Source organism: Aquila chrysaetos, chromosome 21, assembly GCF_900496995.4.
Source record: "Aquila chrysaetos chrysaetos chromosome 21, bAquChr1.4, whole genome shotgun sequence".
Classification (NCBI taxonomy): Eukaryota; Metazoa; Chordata; class Aves; order Accipitriformes; family Accipitridae; genus Aquila; species Aquila chrysaetos.
Window position 1 is genome coordinate 23,121,454 of NC_044024.1, and position 23,688 is coordinate 23,145,141.

A 23,688-nucleotide genomic window follows, 5' to 3' on the forward strand; every position below is an offset into this window, starting at 1 on the left:
GAAGACCCTGTGACCGGGCTCTTACTTATCCTGACACAGTACAGCTCCTGGGGAAGCTGCTGGGGACAGTTGGGGCTGGATGTGTCCAGAGGAGAGATGGTTTGGTTTGGTTTGGTTTGGTTTGGTTTGGTTTTTTCCCCCAGAAATGTGATTTTTATTCCCATGTTGCTCTGGCTTTTTACTCTCCTTTTTTCCTTCTCTCTCAAAAAGAGAAACCCAAACACAGTTGTTTGGTTTCTCCGCAGGAGCTGAACTGGAAAGCACTGTGCCCTCGTATCTGTGCCTTTTAAACTTTTCCTTTGTTGTTGTGGTGTTGTTTTTTTTTCCCCAAGGTTTATCCCTTTACCCCTTCACTTAATCTATTTATTTTTGATCCTTCCCTTTTTCTCCTCTGGGAATGAGAAGTGCGAGCAAGCAGCAATCTCCTTGTCCTTAAAAATCAGTTTTCGTGCAAAATTCAACCGTTCACTGGAAAACGGCATTTTCTCATTAAAAAAAAAAAAGCTATCGCTCTTAAAAACTAACACAACCCCCTTGTTTCAGCGCAGGGGACTCAATTTGGGAGAGCGTTTCCCTGCTGCGGGTTGTTTCGACCCTTCCCCAGCCACGCAGGTGGGCTCCAGCCCCGGCGGGGGGTCCGGAGTTGGGGTGGCACCGGCGGGACCGAGTCCCTCCGTCCCGGCAAGAGCCGACGCGCCGTGCTGGTGCTGCCCGGGCGCCGTGGTGGAGCATGGCTGACGACGAAGCTCCCGGCCACCCGCTCGCTCCCGGCAGCCTTTTATCTGCCGGTGGCCCGGTGGAGCTGCCGGCGGGGCTATCGGCGGGAGCCTGATTGGCTCGGCACGGACTCGCCGCCGCTTCCAGGTTGGCGTTCCTCCTCCCGCAGCCCAGGTAAAGCCTTCCCGCGACCCGGCACCTGGCCTCCCAGGATTAGCAACTCGCTCCGGCTCGCCTCTTTTTTCCCTTTCCCCTCCCCTTCCTTTTTTTTTTTTTTTTTTGCCCCCTCTTTTTTTTTTTTTTTTCCCCTTTATTTTTTTATATTATTTTTAAATAAGAATTGTTTTCCCCCCCGGGGGAGCGGGCGCGAAGGGCACGGGAGGAATGAGCAGCGGGCTGGTGCTGCGCACCCTGCTCCCCGAGGACGCTTCGGCGTTTACGCCGCTGAAGCCCGTCACCATGTCGGGGGAACCCGGTGAAGACACCCCCGTCTTTGAGGACATCAAACCCCCCACCCGGTCCCTGGAAAACCCGCCCGACCTGGCGCAGGTAAGGTGGAGGCCGGCGGTTTGCCGTGGGGCAGCGGGAAGGGGCCAGCTTCGCCCGCTCAGGTGCGCAGAGGCTGCTAATGCCCCCTGCAAACGAAAGCGTGGATTTTCACTTAATTCTGCTTTGTTTTTCCGCTCTTTGCTCAAACACCTCCGTCGCTTTGTACGCTCGTGCTTCCCCCTCTGCCGGATTTTCTTTTGGGCGTGTTGGGTTTCATTTTTTTTTTTTTTTTTTTTTTTTTTTTTTTTTCCCCTCCTGCCTTTCTTCGAAACGCCCTGTCGCCTGTTTTGGAGGAGAGCCTGGGTTTTGCTCGCTCCCCGCAGCCGGGGCTCGGTCCCTCTCCCCCGGGGCCGGCAGGTGAGGGGGTACCGAGGGGCTCCGTGCCGCCGCCGGCTCGCTGGGAAAGACGTGGGCAACGGGATTGCTGTGTCTGTGTGTGATGGGGGGGGGGCGGGAAATGAGAGGTTATTTTCTCTTTTATTATATTTATCTTTTCCGCCGCCATGGCGGGGAAGGAATGCTCCTTGAAATTCCCCGTCAGCGTCCCCCCCGCCCCGCGTGCGCCGGAGATAAAGACCCGGATAAGCGGCTTTGGGGCGTTGCTGCACGCGCGCCCCTCTTGCACGCCTGCCCCTCTTGCACGCCTGCCCCTCTTGCACGCCTGCCCCTCTTGCATGCCCGCCCCTGTCCCGGGCCGTGGCAGAAGCACGCTCAAGCCCTGCTGCCTGTCCCAGGCGAGGGGGCAAGGCTCCTCGTTGGTGTTTTGGGTGACGGACCCCTCGTCCCGCCGCGAAGAGCCTTCAGCCGCTTTTCCTGGTGGGAAAGGGGGGTGAGCCAGGCCTGCTCCCACCCTGCTGTCGCCGTCTCAGCCCCTTTTCCCACCGGGAGGAATGGGGCGAGCTGGGCCGTGGGGTGCCCAGCACCGCCGGCGGCTAATGATTAACCCCGTGCCCCACGTCCCCAGCGCCATTTTGATCGGGGCGGGAGGGCGGCTCTCCGGCCCCTCGCTCCATGGCCGCCCCGCAGGGACCCCCCTCGTCCCCCCGTCGCCGTTCCTCTGGGGACTCCCAGGAGGGCATCCCCACGGTGGGCGGCTCTGGTTCGGCATGGGGCAGGGGTTGGGGCTGCGTATCGGCTGCCCGCTTCCCCTCTCCCAGCGGCACTGGTGTCCCAAGGGCCGGTTTCGGGACTCCGTCCTTCAGAGGGAGGTGGCGAGACGAAGGCAGCGTCTCCATCGCCGTATTTCCATATGACGCCCCGGCGATCCGGCATCCGCAGCGGCCGCGAGTGGTGGTTGCGGATGTAGGGGTCAAAATGGGGGGAGAGGGTCATGCAGCCCACTCCTCCTTCCCCTCCGGTGGTCCCGTAACCCTGGGGCTGGCGGAGCCCCTGCCCCTCCGCACCGGGTTTGGGTGGGTTATCTGAATTCGGGGGGTCGGGTGGCAGCTCTTCAGAAAGGTGTGGGTTATCCCTGGGGCCCGTCCCCGGTGGGAAAGGGTGGCAGCTCCCTGTTTGGTCTAGAGGGAGGGTGAGGTTTGCTTTCTCTCCACCTTTGTAGCCCCCGCTGCCGGGTGGGATTAGGCAGTGGGGCTGGTGGTCGCCCCACACCTTGGCCGTGGCTGTGGGGGGTGGACGGGCAGCGGTGCCTCCTGGTTTTGGCCAGCCCCGAGCCTCCTCTCGTCCTCCTCGCAGGGGACGTGGGGATGCGGAGCCCACCCGTGGTTGGAAACACCTTCATCCCACGACACCATCCTTGCTGCCCTTCGAAGGGAAGAGGGGTTTCTCACCCCAGTTTGGTCCCTGGGGCAGTGCCACCCCACCACCAGTTTGCTCTGGGGTGGAGGCAGCCGAGGCTGGGCCTTGGGGGTGGCTGATCAGAGAAGTCATCCCTCTGCCATAAGACCATCCCGGGTCCCTTTATGGACAACGGGGTCCCTGGGATGGAGGCTGGAAAGCCGCAGGGCTGGAGCCGAGTACCAGCTCACCCGTGCTCCGTGCACCACCCGCTCAGCCCCCAACAGCCGCATCGGGACTTCTTGGCAAACCCACCCAGGGTGAAACGCAATGCGTGGCAAAACCCTGACAGCCCAAGGCTGGACCCCACGTCTCCAGGGGAGGAGTTTTCCGTGTGTTGGCCCCTTTTCTCTCTTATCAAACGCCGAAAGCTGTGGTCATTGTAGAAAAGATGCTGTAGAAGCTGCCATAGCTGGAGGGTGGAAAAGCTGGATGGCTGCACGTCTGGGAAACCCTTTGCTCCGGGAGGGTGTTTATCAGAGCAGTTTGACAAGACTTATGGAAGAGGCTATGACCTGTCGGAGCTCCGGCACTGGCTATCGCCCACGGGGCATTTCCCGCTGCTCCAGCTCTCCTGACTTCTGTCTCGCTGATCTCAGGCAAAGAAAGGAGCAAACTCACAGCTAATCCCTTTATCTCGCTGGTTGCAAAGTCGTCCCCCCCCAACTCTGCAAATTGCTTTTCAAACAAGAGTGGAAGGTGGGAGCTATTTGCTGTTGAAAATTTTATTCGATCCGAGTCAGGTGGAAATAGATCCTTGGTGGAGTTTACGATCAGTTTTCTTTGCCTTTTCTCTGCCTTTCCAGCTGCCCTGCCCCGAATTAAAAAAACAAACAAAAAGAGAAAAGAGGTGAGAAAAGGGCTTGTGAGAGAAAAGCACTTTTCCTTTCTGATTTGAGTCAGATTGGCTAGAAACAGATTTTTCCCCTTTAAATGTCAAGAGGTCGATGCTAGAAGAAAGGTAAAAAATAATAATAAATGAAACCAAAAGCAAGGCATGTTCAGGGAAGCATTTCAGAAGAGGAGGAGATGGTCCCTTTGCGTGGCTGTCGGGTACCCCCTGATGAGCAAAGGGGCTGCGGGGGCACCGGGACTCATCTGCTGCTCCCACCTTGCTGCCCTTCGCTCTCCAGGTCTGATGAGCCAAAGCGGCTCCCGGGCACCTTGTTGTTACCTGGGGCTGGGAAACCCTCCTGGGATCATCTGCTGCTTGTCAGATGGGTGACTGTGTCCCTCTGGGCAGGGCTTGACCTCACGGTAGGTGAGCTACCCCATTGCCAAGTCCTCTAAGCCACCCCATCCCTCCTGAGTCTCCTGGAGGCACCTGTGGCTTTATGCCATGGTCTCCCTTGGGTGTAATCGTGGTTCTCAGCGGTGCAAGCCCCGATCCCTGCCCTCTTGTGAGAGCTGTCCCTGGGCAGACAGCCGCGGTGATGGAAAGCGAGATGGTGAGAACAGACCCAGGTTTCCACGATCCTGGAGCTGTTTCTAGAAGGAAGGTTGCCAGCGTGGTCAGGAAGGAGAAGGCACTTCCCCTGCTCCCTGCCCAACACGTGCAGGACAGGATCTGGCTCCTAATGGGCTTTCCTGCAGTTGTGAGGAGCACGAGGTGCTGGTGAGGTGGAAGGGGTAGCCCGTGCTCGTCTCCACGGTTGGGTCTGCTACAATTAAGGGGTGGGGAGAATGGGGGCTATCGGGGCTGTTGGCCCTGCCGCCGCCTGCCGGGTGCAATCGCCTGTCCTCGAGGATTTGGGGAAGGCAGCGCCTGTCTCAGTGGGTTGTACCGGCCATGAACTCAGAGCTGCTGTCTGATGTTGGAGGGTCACTTGGGTTTGCAGCAGGGTTGAGTGAGGTCAGGACCTGGCAAAGAAGCTGCTGGGAAGAGCGATGGACAGTCCCTTGTTTTAACCCCTTGCCTACCTGTATCAGGAGCCCCAAGGGCAGTTGTGTTGAGGCCGATGAGCACCCAGTGGGGACAGAGGCTGTCACGGGTGACGAGGAAGATCCTGGTGAACGTGGCTGGGAATAGCCCCAACCCAGCTCATCCTTCATTGCCCCACTTTCCTTGGGTGGGCTACGCTGCTGCAAGCAGAGAAATGGGAGCGAACGGCTCCCCGTGTGTCCTCTAAGCCCAGTTCCTACCCCACAGGCAGTTTCTCACCCCTGTGCTTGGCACACCTCCCTTCTGCCCTGCCCGAGGGCTGGGTGGGGGGCTCGCATAGGAAGAAAACAGCTCCAGCATCTGGGAGGTGTTTGAACAGATTAGATGGTATCAGGATGGTGCTGTTCCCCCGAGAACTTTTCCTGGCGCTTCAGATCCTCAGTGCTGCAAATGGCATTTCCCAGACCCTTTCAGCAGAGTGGATGTAGGTGCTGCGGTGTTCCTCTGACTTTATTCTGGCAGGGGTTTTGCTTCTGGTATCACAGGAGAAGCTGGGCCAAGTATTTTTAGGTGTGGTCCAGCTTTCTGGACAATGCAGGAGCTGTTTCAGTCCTGCTCTGTCCCCACGGGGCCCTGTGTGCTGTGTCCCACATCTCATGGGTCTAAGCCCCTTTGGCCACATCCTTGTCATGAATGTGGCTGCGCTGGGGTGACGACTAGATGGTGGCTCTCTCCTGGACCACGGATGGGCTTTCCAGCTCCCCGGTGGTCCAGCATCTTGCACAGCCCAGTTGGAACCAGGGTGATGGCTCATGCTCGTACCGATGTGGTTTGCATCAGGGCCAGGAAGGATTTCTGCTCCACTTTATTTATTAGTAGAGATGTAGAGGTCCGCAGCACAGCTGTCAAGGAGTGATTCATTTCCTTGGGCTGTCAGGAGTTGCATGCAATGAATGAATTCAGCTTTTCTGCAGGGAAAGGGGAGATGGTAGCTTTGGAGTTTTTCTCTTGGCCTGTCATGAGATGTTGACAGCTTGTTGTGGCTGGGGGTACCAGAGCCTGGGCATTTTTCTGCAGTTTAATGTCACTCCTTGCGTGCTCAGAGGGGACCGAAAATATTGTGTCCTCTCCCGGGGTCCTCCTCGTGCCCGGCACACTCAGGAGAAGAAGGTCACGCTGCTGAACGTGGCCCCGGGCATGGGGACACCACAGACACGAGCTCAACAGGGTAGCGCCTGTTTTCAAGGCTGTGCCCACGTCTGAGGACAGGCTTTGAGCTCGCGGCGTTGCAACGCGAAGGCATTCCCCTGCCTATCTCTGCCGGATCGTGACGGTGCAAGGGGCCTGCGGGGGCTTTGCACCGCCACGTGTCAGACGAGCCGGGGTTCACAACACCGGCAGGAGCCGTGTGCTGCCTTCGGTCCTCGCCCACCCGTGACTCCACCAGCTGAGCAGGGCGCCGAGCTCAGGCCTCCGCCACGATCCCGCATTTACAACTGTGCAAACAGGCGTGGAAATGGAGCAGGCTGGTGCGATCTGCCAAGGGCTCAGTGGCTTGGTCCCTTCTTTTTCTTCCTCTTTCTGAGCTGCTCGGTCCGTGTAACGTGCTTTTGTGGGCAGTGCGAAGTCACAGTTCTTCACTCCCTCTTGGGCGGCCGCGATGGTCTGCCCTCTGGGATCCTCCTGGCTTCGCAGAAGGGTTCAAAAATGTCCGTGCATTCCGCAGAAGTGTGCAAAACTCATTTTCAAAGGGTGCCAGCAGGCTGTGCAGGCTCGAGGAGTGTGCAGAAACAGATTGGTGATACAGAGATGTCAAGTTAAAGGCTGGGCAAGGAAGAACGGGCTCACTCGATCCCTCTCAGCGCAAGTCAAGATGGTGGGTTGGCAGCTGGTGCATCTGAGCCCTGCGTGGCCTCTGGCTAGAAGGATCTCGGGATCTTTTCAGGCTGTTTTGCTTTGGGATCAGCTGGAGCCTGATGCTTTCAGGACCAGCCCGCAGATTTGCAAGTCTGATGGGCTTTCTGTCTGGCAGGTGTCTGCAGGGCCACGGGAAATGAAGCTAGAGTCCCCAGAAAGGATGAATTTGTCCCTCTGCTCTTGCAGGAAGACCCTCAGGGACAGTCCCCAGGCAGGACGCCCGCCCGCCGCAGCCCTGTGTCCGGGGGGTGGTGGTGGTCTCATCGCAGATCAGATCCTGTCGTGGGAGAAGGTCCAAAGTCAGCGGGGAGCTTGCTACTGCGCAGCAGGCTTGGGACAAAACCAGTGTTACCAGTGAGCCAAAGACCGGGAAATTTGGGGCATCTCAGCCACCACGTTTGTTATTTTATTTTTCTTAATCCCCCAGACCCACAGACTTCCCTGTGTGTGTGTGGGTGCGCATGCAAGCGCTGCTGGAAGCAGACAAGGTGTAGGATGAAACGGCTTGGCCGAACTTTGAGCTCGCTGGAGCACAATGGCTTTGTCCGGGTGGTACAAAGGCTGATTGTTCTGCGTGGGGGAAGTTTGGCTCGGCAAGGTGGGGAGCGAGAGAAAGGGACAGCGCCGAGAAAGGAAAAGATTACAGGTGTGCTGTTCCTTGCCCTCCTGCGCAGCCCTCGCCGGAACCTGTTTTCCACTTGCTGACATGGGAGAGGTTGCAAATTAGCTAGAAAAGCATGTTGTGGGGTTGTTTTGGGTTTTTTTTAACTTTTTTTTTTGAACACTGAGAAGGCAGGTATTTAAGAGAGGAAATGAGCAGGGGACTCCGACTCCATAATAAATGCAACGGATTTCCCTTTATCACTCTTCCTGAACGGTGTGGGAAGCAAACACAGTCATCTGAAATTACTCACGAAGGTCTAGGGTAATGCATTTCTGGCCGGTGCATCATCAACTGTGAATTTTCCCCTCTCAAACCTGTTTGGTCAGCTACCTACGCTATTTTGTTCTCTTTCTCTGGTCCAGTGAGTTCTTTTATCTAACCCATCCACTGCAAATAATCACACTTACAACCGTCTTGTTAGCTGAGCCTCTTGATTAGAATATTTGCTTTTCTTGTGCTCCATTGGTGAATTACATGAGTCACAGGGTACAGTTGGTGTTTGGGGATTGGATAACTAATGTTTACAATTCAGATGTTCTCAGAACTTGAGCTAGCATGAAAACTCTCAAAAAACCCCCATGGGCTGTTTACCACATCAAAGAGGTTCAGCCCCTTCCAAGCTCAGATTGAAACTCAAACAAAGAATCTTTCATTAAGTTCAGAAATGCTTGGAGAATTCTTTGAAAATTATTATTTTTTAATTTTTTTTTAATGTGATGGGGACCTTCAAGTTTCCACCAAAGACAGGATTTGCAGGTATTAAAATGCGTTTAATGACCTTGCTCTTTGTAGTATTTCCAGTACAAGCAGGAGAAGAGAATGGCAAGAAATTGGTCCCAGTACAGCTGGTCCGAAAACACAGGTACTTATCACTCGCAGGAGAAAAGAATATTATCCATCTGTTATATCACGTCTATCATATCTAAGACAATTTGTTTCATGAATCTCAACCCATCCTGGAGAGGGCTGAGATATGTGGGTACCTACTCACCAGCCAATTCAGCCCATCGTTTTAATGCTGCCCGTATAACATTATCATTTTCCATTTTGCTTCTCCTCAAGGACAGTTTAGGGAGCTGAACCCAGGGGTGGCTGAATATAGTTAAATGAAAATCCTTCTTGCAATGAATACAAGGTTTGATGGTGTTTTCTAAAATGTGGAAATGACCCAAGTTTGTTAAATTGAATGGAAAAATTGGGGCATCTCCCCTTCCCAACTGATCATTAAAAATGCTGTCGTTTTAGAACATAATGTTTCATTCTGAGCAACTTTCAATATTTGGTGGTTTTGTGGTTCTGCGTCGTGCTTTTGGGAGAACTCAAAATCAGTAGCTTGGCTGACTGTTTGACGTTACCTCTGGGACACGACGAGTGTCACAGCCCTTGTGTTTCCCAGGGGCTGGCAAACCCCAGGCTCCAAAATACTCTGGCTGGAGCTTCTCCAGGGCTCGGTGCCTTCTCCATGGGAACTATCAACTACCTGTTACTGGCCTGTGCCGTAATCAGTCTCCCTTAATTAACAGCGGTCGGCAATTCATTTCTATACAGGGAAAATATGGAAAGAGAGGGTTTAAGCTGAAGGGAATGGATCTTGAGGAAACTCTTTGAGGCTTTCCGCTCTCAGGCTAACAGAAGGGCTGTCCTAGCAGCACGGATGCTGGGAAAAGCATAGGGCAGCATGCACGGCAGAAGGGGCTGCAGCAGGCAGACCTGCTCCAGCATCTGCCTCGGTCCCTGGTTCTGGCAGTATCTTCCTGGCCTTGTACTGTGCTAGGTACTGTGCAAGCTTGGAAGAAAGAAGTTGGCCCAAAGACCTACTCGTTCAAACCCAGTGTTTTCACCTGCCTTAGGGTTTGTTTTGTTTTGTTTTGCTAACTGGTTTGGCGAGGAAGTTGAGGGCCACAAGGACGGTGGGATTTGCTGTCTGTACCTGAAACCTGACCTTGCTTTTCACAGACGTGCATGGGGTATTGGGTCTGCCTTGCATGTTGTACTGGGAAGAACAGGCTTTTTGGCCTGTTTTATCACTTGCTGAATGCCAGGAGGACTTCACAAGCCCCAGCAAGCAGCGGATGACTCGCTCTGCCTTTGTCAGACCCTGCCCTGGGAATGTGCTGCTTTTCTTCTCCTCGGAGGAGGCGAGGTGATGAGTGTGAGCTTTTAGATGGTTTGAGTGAGGCAGAATGAATCCCACCCAAAACCCAGTTGGGGAAGCTCCCCGTGAGCTCTAACAGCCTCTCCCATGTCACAGTCGGTTCAGGACCCGCGGCACGGATGTGTAACCAGAGGGGAGCTGAAGTCTCAAGGACAAGCCCAGTGTCCTATGGCTATGCATTAGTTAGAAACAGGTGGATAAATTTGTCCAGGTCATCCTGGGGAATGGTGATATCTGAGAGCCTCCATCTTCTCAGATTCAGGGGAGAGGGTGTGCTGGAGCAGAGGCTGCAATCGAGAAGGAGAAATGGAGCTGCAGCTGAGCCTGCTTCTAGTTGATGGTACCAGCAGGGGCTGCATAGCTATCCAAATTCAACTTTTGATTGTATGCATGCATAAACTGGGGGAACGCTTGAGCTCCTGCATGTTTTGGTTGGGGCTGAAGTATCTCCAAGCCTCCTGATCTTCCAGGAATTGAAATAAAATTGGATCGTTTCATCTTTCCAGAAAAACCATCCAAATGGCTGTACCACCTCACACCAAAAGTCTACCCAGCTCAGCCTCCTGCCTCCAACAGCAGGTGCCCACTTAGCTTGACGGAAAGCCTCCAGCTGGCTTTGGTGGGCTTGACCCCAGCCTTTGCTGAGCAAGAGCAGCTCAGAAATAGAAAGCTGCCTTAAGTCCTCACGTCCTCCCTTCCCACTCTTAAAGAGAGCTGCCGTCCTGCCAGGGCAGAGCAGGGAGCAATGGGTGAGGAGAGACAGCTGTCCCCGCTTCCCCACCCGCCTTCGGGCTCCGTCCAGTGCCAAGGTTGCGCTTGGTAGTTCTGCAAAAGGGGAAAACCAGTGTGGAGCTGCTCTGATGTCAACCTGGGACCCCCCCCCCCTCATCTAGACCTGCCTAAGGCCAGATGGGCTGAATGGCCACTGTGTTCAGTAAAGCCTAGAGATGGTGCAGCTGGACCAGAACTGTCCCCAAGGTCTACCCTGCTAGTTATTTTTTCAGTCCATTTATGGCTTTATTTTTTGAAAAGGTTCTGCTTGCTCTTTTAAAGCCCACTGGAGCCCAGCTGCTCCAAACTGCTCCTCTTCCAGGCACTTGACCTTGGAGTTGGATGAGGGTGTTTTTCCTGGTTTCTTTGGCCTTTGGCATTGCTGATTTCTGTGGCATGATTTCTGTGATAAATAACCAAGGTAGATTGCCTTTGAGTGAGTCTTTATCAGTTGTCGGGGGAAAGGAATAGCAAACAGAGTCAGCAAGTCTGCTGGAAATGTCACTGCCTACTGGCTCAGCCAGAGGCCAGCCAACCTCCCAGCTGCCCACACCACACTGATGGTGACTCTTGGCCTCAAGAAAATTCCTTGTTTCTGAGAGGTGATGATTATTTTGGGTAGTTCAAACACAAGAGCAGAAAACAGTATCAGAATAACCCTCCAGAGCAGTGTGGCTCAGCTCCTGGGCCATCCATGAGCTCCAGGCAGAAACCCGGAGAAAGGGTATATCTTTGTCCTGCTCCAGGAGCTGCTCTTGTAGGTGGAAAGGTGTGCCAGCTTCCAGATGGAAAGCTGGTGGGATAGACCACCTCTAGCAGTCTTCTCCATGGACTCCAGAGAGAGCTTGCACAGGGACTTCAGCTTAGATGCCCACTTTCCTGGTGGCCAAAGCTAGTGAAGAGGAATCTTCCCCCACTGCAGGTAATGCAGACACAACTGAATGCTTTGAGGGCAGCACTGGTTTCTTGGAGTTGCTCCTAACCTCTTTGAGATAGAGCAAGCAGAGGAGTCCGTCCGGGGCCTTCTGCAGCCCAGCACCCACCTACATAAGCACAGAGTTTGGCTCTGCTGCCCGCAACAGTGCTTTCTTATTTACAGCAGCTAAACGTTTGGCCCTGGGTGTACTTGAAAGGAAGAGTCCTGGGGGTTTCTTTGCTAATCCCGTTTTGCAGAGAGTTCCAGAAGACTTGAGGAACAAACAGAAAATAACGTCGATCGAGGTCAATATCAAAACCAAATGATCAGAGAAACAAATATTTACTCAGGTCAATATTTAACTAGGAGACAATAAATGCTGATATTGAACCAAATCTGTATATAAATACAGTCTATTTATAATGTGTGCCTTTAAAGGGGTACTGCCAGGTACTTGCCATGGTTTTTGATTGATGATTATCCTCCCCATTGTTTGCCGATTCCCTTGGAGGCTGGAGTTTCATGCAGGTGCATGTATGAGAAAGAGACTGTACTGCGTAATCCCAGGGCCCGGACAACAGGCACAACCGTTGTCCCACGGATGCCTGTGCTCGGGGAGGGTCCCTCGCCCCGAGGAGGGCCCCCCCTTGCACCTGGAGCAAGTGCCCTGCCGTCTCCCCATCCCGTGAACCTCCACATCAGACGGTTTTGCTGCTGGCTGACCTGCACGGGCGAAGCTGGCGTTTTGCTTGCACCCCTCTCCCAAAAACTCTTTGCGTCAGTGACCAGCACAGCATCGCGGCTAGGGCTGGCTGTGAGCAAGAGCCGGAGACCCAGCTGGGAAGGGGGGAAGCGGGCTTGATGCCTCCCAGCATTGCAGAGCAGGATCGGGGGGAGGGCAAGGGCTAGCGCAGGTCTCGAAGCCGCCAAGTACTGAAGAAAGTCCCCCCCCGCCGCCTGCCCCGAGCCCTTTCCCCCCCAAGCCGCTCCCTCCGCCAACTTTACAAGCTCATTGCCTGTTTAGCAAACATTGATTTCTCTCCTTGTTCTCCGCTGCTGCCCGTGTGGTGACAACATCTGATGTTTCTATGGCGGTTTGTTATTTATCAACTTCAGATTAGAAAGCGTTTAATCATGGGAAAGACACGTCCCGCCTCCTGCCTCGACAGCCTGCAGCGCCTAGTGCCCTTCTAATGATGCTCGTGGTTAATCGCTGGCGAAATGGCATGGTTGGCTCAAGCGCCGTTTTTTTCTGCGTCCTCCCAAGAAATGTTTGTCTTGGACTCTGCCTGTATTGATCGATGTCCTGATAATGCCTCACCCTGCCTTTGACAATGTCTGAACGAGGGATAGAGGTCTCCAAGGCAGGAGGTCCCTGCAGGATTTATGAAAATCAGCAGATGGTAGAGGGGGAAGACTCATGTCAGCGGCTATCAGCCACAGGAGAATCCACCCTGGAGGAAGCAGGGCTTTATTGTCTGCTTTCTTCACCGAGCAACTGGCTTGCAGGGCTGGGTTTTTACTGATTTCACAGTGCTGGGTGCTTCACAACATACACCTCTTTCAGAGGCTGCTGAGGTTATCTTGCCCTCCAGGGAATTTCGGTCGCCAGGTCCCAGGTTCGGATGTGCCAGTGCTGAGTGTAACACGGTCCTGCTGGTCCAGTGACACAAACTGGTGTCCAACGGCCTTGTCTGGAGTGAACAAAGTGCTTTTTCTAACCCCTTTCCTTTTCCTGCTTGGTTTTTTTTGGCTTGCTTTTCTGTGGAAAGTTGAAAAGACCCTCCTCCATGGTCAGAAATAGATACTATGACTTTGAGGGGAAAATACTACAGGAGTTCAGTGCTTTTATTGTATGAAAGGCTATTCTTACTGGCTTTCCCTTCCTGGCCCAACCAAAGATCCCAGTTTGGACACCTCTAAACTCACAGAAGTTTTATTGATGTCTGCTTTGCCTGTATTTCCCCTTTGCTCATTTTTTGCCTGAGCTACTGACCTGTGACTCCTACGATGGCTGCTGGAGCCCTTGTCAATGCAGTTGGTGGAGTCTGGGGCATGCCTGCCTCTAGACCTTGTATCTCATCCTCGTCTCCAGTGACTGCAATGATGGCGTTGCTAGTGACTGTAGGGGAAACTGGGCCACTGAACCCGCTAAAGACCTAGTGGTTCTTCAGCTAGAAGGCCCTGGAGGCTTTGTCCATCAAGTCACGGTGGGTATTTCTTGCAGTATTGAGATGAACTGAGCTCCCTGGCTATGTGATAAGTTCGGTCCTTCTCAAAAAGGCAAGAAAACGGTTAATTCCCTGCCTCTGGCTAGCAGACAGGGAGGAAGGGATGGGCTGATCATTCCAGGTCATTGCTGTCTCATGTGAGCCCACTGCAGTGTCCTCAGCTGCCCTCTCCAGAGCTGCCCCAGGCAGGGCTGCAGCCAGGGAGTCTGCAGAGACCCAGTGACTACGGGGCTTCCTCCCGGTGGGTCCCGCTTTGCCCTCAATTGCTTCCTTTGTATTTGTGCTGCTTACCATGGCAGGTCTCGAATGCAGACGGCTGGCAGAGCAGAGGGTTTTATTGGTCTCCTGGTGTGGTTGATCCCAAAATGAGGGATCCAGCAGCTGGACCACCACTTGCAGGCTCAAGCATTACCTGCGAAGGAGCTTGGCTGAAGTATGCAGGTGCTTCTGAAGCTGTTTATTCCAGTTGGTGGAATGGGACACAGCTTTCAACCCCCAAACCCTTGTAACTATGACCTGGAGCTTTCATGTTTAAGCATCTCCTCATGCTTCCAGGCATGAAGACCATGTGGAGACCAGTGGCTCTCCAGGCATGGCAGCTCTCAGCATCCCCAGCCTGTTTGGCACCCGTCCTCTCAAGGCCATGTGGCTCTGTGGTCTGTCATGGCCTCACAAGGAACGTCCTCCATTTAGGTGCAATTCCCAGAATATGAACAGCTCAAAAAAATGGGAAAACTGAGTCCATTGAGTTAGTTTTGCTGGTTTTCTGTGAGAAAGAGGGAAGCCTGGGCTTGTTTCTAGCCCTTGCTGGCCTGACTGACCAGCCTGACAATGTGTGCATGACCCCAAACTAGGAGGGCAAGAAAAGGCTTTACTACAAACTTGTTGAACTGGAGAAATAGTAGAGGTTAGGGTGGCTGTGGAGGAGAAAATGGGCACACTGGAAGTGAGCAGGCAGCAGCAGCTGCAGAAGGATGTGGAATGAGAATGGGGCACAAGCTGACACTGAACCCACAGGAGGCAGATAAATACTGTTTCTGGATTTAGAGATAACACTTCCCCTTTACTTGGTGCTGGAGGACTGGCCTTGGAAAAAGGATCCAGGTCTGGGTGAGAGATCTGAGAAGAGACCTCAGCCCTCTATGGAAAGCTGGGGGGAATCGAGGCAGGAGAAGAGAGGCGTGCAGGACATTTGCAAGCATGCTGTAATGCATATGGGGAATGATAAAGGAGATTTAAGTCCTGGCAAAGTCTTTCCCCCTTGGAGATGGCTAAGCACAGGAATAGGCTAGCTGAAAGGGACTCCGCTGCCAGGGGTGGCTGGGGTACCTGCTCCTGTGCCTGAGGAGGTGGGATTCCCCCAAATCCTCTGTTTGTAGGAGCCTGGCAGTGAGTGGTGTGATGCTGAGAGCTTCACCTCGGAGGGGCTGGAGCTAGCTTGCGGTGCTGCCACACTTCTGCCAGGAAGCACGGTCCGTCCGAGCCCTGGTGGCACGGCTGAGGGTCTTCCTGGGAAACCTTCTCGTATCCTTGCTCTTGCAGATGCCATGGCCTGTGGGACGGGGCGCTTGTTAGCTGTTGGGTGGAAGAGAGGAGTTGTGCCTGAGGCCGCTGAGCATGGTGTCTCCTGGCTATCACAGCACCTCATGGTGGGGGCCCATTCCAGGGTGGGTGTGCTGGGGCTTGGCACAGCCCCAGCCCCAGGTCTGCACCAAAAAAAACCCCTCATGGATGACTTGAGTGAGTGAGCGTTGCGGTCTCAGCCCTTGATGCCTGCTCCGGTGGTTTCCAGCCTGTTCCCAGGACACGGCACGAACGTTTCTGCCTACCCTAAGGTAGCCTTTGTAGATGGGAGCCCCATGGGAACTGGGACAACTTATTGGTTTGACTGGGCTGGAAATCTCTGAAGGTCTTTGCGCCGTGCCTCAAAACCTCCTCTGGAAAGCTCGGTATTTCTCAGCTATCTTTTCTTTCCCCGTGAGAAGCCCCGAGTTCCCCAAACCTTGCAGCCAGGCCGAGCCGCTGCCCAGATTCACCAAGCGGCCGTCCTCCTTGGGCCAGCTCCGAACGCCGCGCGCGGCAGATCCCGCTCTGCCTCTCGGCGAGGATTAAGACATAAAAGCAGGAGGGGACTGGCTGGGTGAGCTGGGAACCGAGTCCCTTGCTCATCCCCTCAGCGGGCTGCTCTGTCCCTCCTCCCACCCCGCTCCGGGATGGGAAAAACAGACCAAAAAAAAAAAAAAAAAAAGAAAACAACCAAAAAAACCCTGTTCCTGGAGGCGAAGCCCGGATTTGGGAGCCTGTGGGAGCGGGTGGGTCCCCCTGTGCTATGGCGGGGGACCGAGGGGATCCCCCCCGCCAGACCCCAGGGTCGGATCAAACACGGCTCCCACCCAGCCCTGCCTAGGGTGGGGCTGGCCCCGCCCAGCCCTCCTAGGGTGGGGCTGGCCCCGCCCACAACGGGGCGTCGCCACACCCACTTCAGGGCTGGCCCCGCCCCCTTTACTGCCGGTCCTCCCGCCCAGCAGGGGGTGACGCGGCGGCAGGCGGCGCTCTGGCCTGCTGTGCTGTTGGTTTGCCTCCGTGTCGGGGTGGCGGTGATGGCGGCGGGGAGCTGAGCGCTGACAGGGTGGGCGGCTTGAGGCCCTGGGGGGGGCTGTGAGGGGCTGGGGAGCCGGGGGGGGGGTGTGAGGTCCTTCATGGCCGGGGGTGGTTGGGTGTGAGGTCCTTCATGGCCGGGGGTGGTTGGGGGAGGCCTGCGGGGGGTGGTCGTGGCCTAGGGGAGGCCGCCCTACTAACCCAGCCCTGTCTGCCCCACAGCTGCACCCCATGAGGATGGAACAGCGGATGCCACCGCTCATTCTGGAGGTGAAGCGCTTTCCTCATTCCTCCCTCTTGGCACGCTTCTGCCCCCGTTGGTGAGAGGTACCGCTAAAGCCCCGAAAAGATTGAGCCGGGGCTTCCCCGCCCCAGTGCAGGCCACCCAGATCCATGGGCGAGAACATGGCGGCACCTCCGCTCCTTCCGCCCCCGCTGCCAGCTGGGGTGCGTTCCTCCCACTCCATCTGTGCAAGCCACCCGGGCGGGTGCCTGTGTAGCTATCTAACTCCTTCGCGGCTTGTGTGTCTCCATTAACTGGATCCCCACCGACCGTGAAAGGAGCTGTGAGTGACAGCCAGATAGAGACACCTGCACTCAGGACACTTGAGTTGGATGCCACCCAGACATGTCAGCACTTAGTCATCCCAATTGTGCTGACCGTGGGCCGAGGAGGAGTTGGTTTTGGATAGAGCATTGGCTGGGAGGTGTTTAGGGAAATGGCTTGGTATTAGGTGTCAGCACCCAGCGCGAGCAGTGCCAGAGCGGACTAGGGTTGCTAGGCATTTCTGGGCCACAAACAAGCAAAGTGCCCCTTTCTCCCTCTTTGAAGAATGCTGGGGCCCTCGGGGTCGTGTGGAACCTGTGACACAATCAGCAGCATTATGTCAGTCTGGATTCCAGCAGGGTGGGGCCCTCACCCTCCAGGTCCTGCACACACCAGTGGGGCTGCAGCTCCGGACAGGGCTGGTATCCTTTCCTGTCTGGTGAAAGCCCGTTGGTTTTGCTCTGCTGACCAGCTGCCCCCTTTCCCCAGGACCCTGGGGCTGCTCAGGATCAGAAGTGGATTTATCAGGCTTTAATGGAATGACGAGAAGAAGACTTTGCCCTGTAGGTAGGGGTGGTTATGAGAGAAAAGGAGGCTGGGAGACACCAAAGAGGAGGGCAGGCAGTGGACAGGGGAACTCTGGCTGAGAATACAGGTTTTGGATCTGAAATTAGGGCCCTCCATGCCTTTCTACATTTAATATACCTGCCTGGTCACCTGCCACATAAGGACCCACTGGAGTTGCAGGGAGGTGGGGAAAGTGGGGGGAGGGGGTTGTGTAGGGGGGGTGGTGTGTGGAGACCTTCCCTTGGGAACTGAAGGTGAGAAAGTTAAATGCCGGAGATAAGGGAAGTGTAGAAGTAAAAGGCATCCAACACCTTCCCCCTGCCCCCACTCCTGGCAAGTGGGTCATTTCATTGCTCAGGTATGTACGGCATTCGGAGCCTCTGGTACTGCCTAGAGCAAGCTGACTCCCAAGGGTAACAGTAGTATGCCAGTGTGGGTGCACAGGGCAGGAGCACGAAGGGTTCAGCTCCAAATCTTTGACGTGGTTCTCCCTCGGGCAGGAACCCAAGTTGGACGCTGCAGGGGAGGGAGCATAGGACTGAGTTGAGGGTCTCTGCTTCTCTTTCCTGCCTCCCGCTGATGCCTTAGCTTTAGGGTATGCCTGAGCAAGGGTTTCCTCACTGGAGCATGGGGAGGGGGGTGTTGCTGGAGGCAGTGCTGCCTTGAGCAGAGGCAGTTAGGGGAGGATGTGGCACTAAGTGAGCTTGTAGTGCCAAGACATAGCTTCCTTTAATGCGGGCAGAGACTTTTCAGGGCCTGCACATTCGATGAGGACAGACAGGATTTACAGCACAATGTGTACACACACCAGTAGAGCAACCACAGCGTAGAAAACACAGTCCTAGTGCAGTGTAGTACTTCCAAGTCCAGCTGCTCTGAGCTTCTACCTTTGTAAAGGAGAGTGTATCTGTGGCACGTACCTGTATTTGGGTAGAAGCCAGCTTACCCATGCGTTGCCAGTATGGCTTGCAGAGGTGCAAAGGTTCTTTGAATTAGCTGGAAGCAGAGGTGATAGGTTTCACTGCAAAGGGCGAGGAAATCTCTTGGGTCCCATCCAGCTTTGTTAAGAGCAATGAAGTTGCAGCAAGGATGACTTTGGCCCATTGCACTCCAGTGACATAGTTCAGAGCTGTAAAACCCTCGGCTCAAGCGTGCAGGGTGTGGGGTGAGATCAGCTTGCTCTCCTGAAGTGCGCTGTAGGCTCTGCCAGGGAAACCTGGTGGTTTTGCCAGCTCCTCTACATATGAATGAGTCTACGAGGGCTTTGCAATGAGCTTGACACATGGATAACCACATAATTAAAGGCTGTAGCTTTATAGAAGAGCATTAGCACTGGTATCTTTAACCACAAAGAGCAGAACTTGAGTCATCAAATGCCAGGGGATGAATTTCCTAGCGGATTGCTCCATCAGGTTGCTGAATTATTGGGCCTGGATCCAGTGGGATGCCGCATCAGACATGAACCAGGAGGGGAAGAAACCTGGCAAGCGGTGATTGTCTGAGCTAGAGGTCCTGTTAACTTGGAGAACCCAGACTTGTAAAAACAGCTCTACAAAACTAGAACTAACCCAAAGGTTAGGTGAGGGCTGAGTCACTTTACCAAGACAAGACAGTAATAGTATGCCTGGCAGCTTCCATTTTAGGCTCACAGTCCACTGAATTAGTGGCAATATTGCCTAGATTTCTAGGGCTATAGCCCAAATTATTCTCAATTATTTAAAGATGCTGTCCTAGAATATTCTCAGTTAATCAAAGATATTGTCCTAGGATAAAATGCAATACATCTCAGGCTGTTGAGTTTAAAGGAGACCAGACTCAGCATGTCTAAGGTGGGCTGCAGATCCAACATGCCCAAAGCGTTAGGCTGACTGGAGCAGAGTTTCTGATCTCATCCCATTTCTAGTGTTAAATTCTTCTGTTTGTGACGAAAGCTTTGTACCTAAAGCTTGTGACTTCTTTATCAGGCTCTGTTTCTCTCATAACTGCATCCTCTGCCTAGCTTACCCTTTGTTATCAGTGCAAATAGGTAGGAGGGAAGTGGGACAGAGGACAGTGATTCACTCCTGGGGAGTCTGGCTGAGTCAGAGACTGAAGCTTAATCACTGCAGCCTGTGACTCCTGGGCCATTCTTGCTGCTCTCTCGATTTCCTGCTAGCTGAAGTACTTGTTGAACGTTGGACTCCCACCACCAGTGTGTCAAGGTCACTCTTCACAAGTTCTCGTTTTTTATTTTTTGCCACAGGCACGGTCCGAATTGGATAAGTACCTTTCAAACGAGGTGCCACCCATCCCAATGATACCAGACAAGAAGTACCGTCGGGAGAGTGCCTCAGTGGTGGATGAGTTCTTCTCCACAGAGAAGCCCACTTCTACGCCGTACAGCGTGAACATCAATGTGATTCTGCCAGACACGACGCACCTGCGCACTGGACTTTACCGGCCACCCAAACCCATGACGCCATTCCCACAGATCAAAACAGAGCCTGGCACCAGCTTCGCCCAGCCCTGCTCTTCTGCCTCCGGCTCCACGCAGACCCTGCCCGACTTCACCAGTGTCTTCAGCATGCCCCAGTCAGTGGCAGTGAACAACATCTTCATCAAGCAGGAGATGCCTTCTGAGATCCCCTTATCCACCAATCCACAGCAATCCCAGCTTTACCAGATGCCTCTTGGCAACGGAAGCGCTGACATTACCACTCTGACATCCTCCTCCAACAGCACCACAGCCATCAACAGTCTCAGTGGTGTTACCATGTCCACAGGTAACACCATGTCCAGTGTGGTCCACAGACCTGTCCAGCCAGGGGGGCCAGTTAAGCAGTACCCACATGTCTCCCAGGGACAGGGAAACTTCAGCCTCTCAGGGCAGTTCTACCCTGCTCCAGGGGTGAACCTGCCCCCTTCACCCCCCAACTCACAGCCTGGCAGCCCAGAAAATCAACCTGAGCTCATCAACACCATCTCTCCCCCACCATCTTATGAAGCCACTTTTGGACTGAAGTTGGTCCAGTCGTCCCAGGTCCCCCCAGTCCCCAATGGCCTTGGGACGCTCTCCCAAGGGCACATTGTCATGCAGCCCCCCAAATACAACAGACGCAACAACCCTGAGCTGGAGAAAAGGAGAATCCATCACTGCGATTACCCAGGTATGCTCATGGTTGATGTACTGGCTCAGCTTTGGGGGCTGTCTCTTCTTGACACACTGAGGCTGGGGGCTGCCTTGGGCCTCTGCAGGAGTTTAATCTGAAATCACCTTGCCTGCATGATGAAGGGAGCTATGGAGCTGGGTGGAGAGCCCCAGGGAAGTGGGGTTCCCACCAACACCAAGGGATTATAAGAGGTCGATCCTGCCTGTGCTAGGTGATGCCTTTTTTCTCCTTTTCCCTTTCCCCTTCACACTCTGGCAAAAGCAAGCCTGACTCTGAGAGGCAGAGAGCTCCTGCAAAGCACAGGGATGCTCCTGGAAATCTGCTGCCTTAGCTGCCTGTTTCGCTCTGGTCTTGCCTAACCCTGAGCAGCCACATGCCCTCCGCAGATGAAACCATGCTGGCTTTCTCACTGACCTTTCCTTTCCCACTCTCCCATAATAGGTGGCAAACCATCCAGTAATTTCCATAAGCAGCCTTCACAGTTTCTCTCTGCAGCCCCAATTCTCTTCTTCCAAAGAGGCAATGAGCTGAATATCTCTGTGTCATATCCTTCAGTGTCTTCATGTACTGCATCAGCATGGTGTGGAAAGGCATTTCAGGGTAGCGATCAGCCCAGAGCTGTAGCTGTTCCCTGTGTGTCATCTCATTGCATGAGCATGTCCATCTAAAGACCTGTCGTGCCTCGGCAGGAGGAGATCTTGCAGTGTTTCCTGCACTATGCACAGAGGGCTTGTGGGACCCACAGCTGCAAACCGTCATTCATGCCGCACGGGAGAGAAGCAGTCATGTTCCTAGTGAGAAACCCCAGTGACGGCAGCGCGAGGGCATGAAAATCACCAGTCCTTGTGCAGGGACACGCACCTCCCACTTCCTGGGCCGAGCCCCAGCCATCGCGCTGTTGGGGATTAGCAAACAGTTCTCCCATGGCGGTGTGTGAACTGAGGAAAGTCATTTCCTAACTGCCTCCTGCAAGATTTATGTGCTCTTTCCATGGCACAAGAGTGCCTGTAGTAGGTCAGCCCAGAGGCCTGTCTAGCCCAGATCCTGTCTCCAGCAGTGACCTGAGGAAGTATGTAAGAATAGGACATGTTTAGAGAGATCTTTCTGTGCTTAACACCTTTCCACCCTCTGGCAACCTCCAGATTAGGGACTTTCTGAGCCAGAAGCTGCACCCATGTTCTTGTGGTTAACAGCTTGTGCTGAATTTTCTACTTTCTGCTGATCACGGTGGGAGACAGATTAAGCGTGCAGAGAGGGCTTCTTCTAATCCTTCACACTGAGGTTCAGCTAGAGGTGAAAGCAGTCAGGACTGATGGCAGGTGCAACAGGTCTTACTGACATGGTCTGTGTGAGGAAGCGACAGGAGGCATGCCGAATTCACACCAGTAACCTGATGAACAGGGGAGACCTGTTTGCAAAGCCCTGATCCAAGTTTCCAGGTGGCGGCCGCAGCACTTTTTCCTCTACATGGTCATGGGGAAATGAAGCTCAGCCGTGCCCTGCTCTGGCTTCTCTGTGCTGCTCCCGCTGGGTTTGGAAACTGCTCTGGGTGCTCGGCTGGCTTCATTTCCGTGTCCAGCAGGGAGGCAGTCCTTGGTCTCATGCATACTGTGTGAGGGACCACTGAGGCTTCAGAGCATCAGAAGCAAAATTGAACTCGGTCACCAACCCTCACCCCTCCTACCATGGGGAAGGGAAAGGCAGCTAGCTGCTCCTGCACCTCCCGAGCAGGACAGTCCTGCAAGAGGCTTCTTTAGGCTGCGTGGAAACAGTGGAATGAAAAATATGACTATGTTGCTTATGCAGGTCATAAAACTTCGTATTTTAATATACTTGTCAAAACACAGTGAAGCAGGGCCATAAAGGCAGCATGAGAAGCTTTTCTAAGCTTTATCTAACTGAAATGAGGGACTAGCAATGATTCATTTTGAGATGCCTGTTGAAACTTTTGACGAAGTCCTGGTGTTTCTGTTAAGAGCCTTCCTTTGATTAAACCTGTTGTTGCTGATCTGAAAAAACTTCCCACTGGCTTTATTCTGGATCCTGAAAGCCAGGCTGTGACTCCACAGTGTACCTGGCGTTTTCCTGGAACATTTTTACCATATCTGCTGGGGCTGGGACTATTACAAAATACATCTTCCCTCCAGCCTTGCAGTAGTGATATCAGTTACGTCTGGAATCCAGAAAGACAAACGGCAGCACAAAGCCAGCAGCTAACGGTGGTGAATTTAATGTTTTCATCCTGCCTCGAAGACCTGGTTGAAGAAAGGGGGATTTGAAAGTCTGTGCCTGATTCTTCCCTGCCCCCCTAATTCCCAGCACAATGCCCATGGGTGTCAGGGTTGTATGGCAAAAGATGGAGTGTTGTAAAGGTCTGTCTGTCTTGGAGAACAAATGCTCTTTAGTTACTGCTGAAACAAAACAGGTATAGCCAGGCTTATTTGCATACTGTTACCCAGAGTGCTTTTCAGGCCTGCTCTGTCCCTACCCTCAAATATAAATGTTCTGGATTTGTTTGAGGAAGGGCCCCTTTCTCACAGGGAAGTTGTGTCTTTTCTGTTTTTGCAGGTTGCTCAAAAGTTTATACCAAGAGCTCTCACCTGAAGGCACATCAGAGGACTCACACAGGTAAGAGCACCACATCATCAGGAAACTCCGCCAGCCTACACTTCTTATACTGTGCCTGTTAATGGCGGTGATAATGTAGCTGAGTAGATTACCTTAATCTAGGGTGGTTATTGGGGTAAGGAGCACAGTTAAGTCTATTGATATTAATGTCAAAAAAAGTCCAATGGTTGCACTGGTTTAGAGCGACTGTACACTGCTGCGTGCACTTGCTTGCCTTCTGGAGGGATGGTCTAGAATTTAGGAGAACTCTCGGAGGCTCTTGAGTCGATGGATTGGGAGGACAAGGTGCCCCCAAAACCTCTATTACTCTGAGCTCTTCCTTTGAGATCTCCCAAATCCTAGCCAGGTCTGATCCTGCTTAGCCTACAGAAAGATTGCCTAAAGGTATGTGGTGCATCTATATGACCTCTGAGGAGACAAGGGCTGACTTTTTTGTGTCAAGTGCCCCTGTGGTTCCCAAGGAGAGGAAGGAACCCCTCGTATCTCCTTGTGTACCAGCCACACAGACCACTTGCACCCAGTGCTTGGCCCCTTAGCAGCTGCCAGTGGTGTATCACTGGAGCAGCCAAATACAAGTACAGAAGGGCTCCGAATACACGAACA

At 53.7% G+C, this 23,688-nt stretch overlaps 1 protein-coding gene across 8 annotated transcripts in view; it reads left to right on the top strand.

Annotated features, from left to right (window-relative positions):
* The window catches only part of LOC115333769 (Krueppel-like factor 5), a 39,884-nt gene that overhangs the window by 9,375 nt on the left and 6,821 nt on the right, over nucleotides 1–23,688 (top strand). For 3 of the 8 annotated variants that reach the window (XM_041119114.1, XM_041119113.1, XM_029997178.2), the window contains 3 exons: nucleotides 16,417–16,464; nucleotides 19,551–20,454; nucleotides 23,026–23,085. In XM_041119114.1, the coding sequence (XP_040975048.1) occupies nucleotides 16,426–16,464; nucleotides 19,551–20,454; nucleotides 23,026–23,085 (1,003 nt within the window). In that variant the 5' untranslated portion in view covers nucleotides 16,417–16,425. Of the gene's footprint in view, nucleotides 1–667; nucleotides 1,267–1,512; nucleotides 1,624–14,275; nucleotides 15,246–16,202; nucleotides 16,226–16,416; nucleotides 16,465–19,550; nucleotides 20,455–23,025; nucleotides 23,086–23,688 lie in introns of those variants that run through there. The other 5 variants (XM_029997176.2, XM_029997179.1, XM_041119112.1 and 2 more) reach the window with 5 other exon arrangements.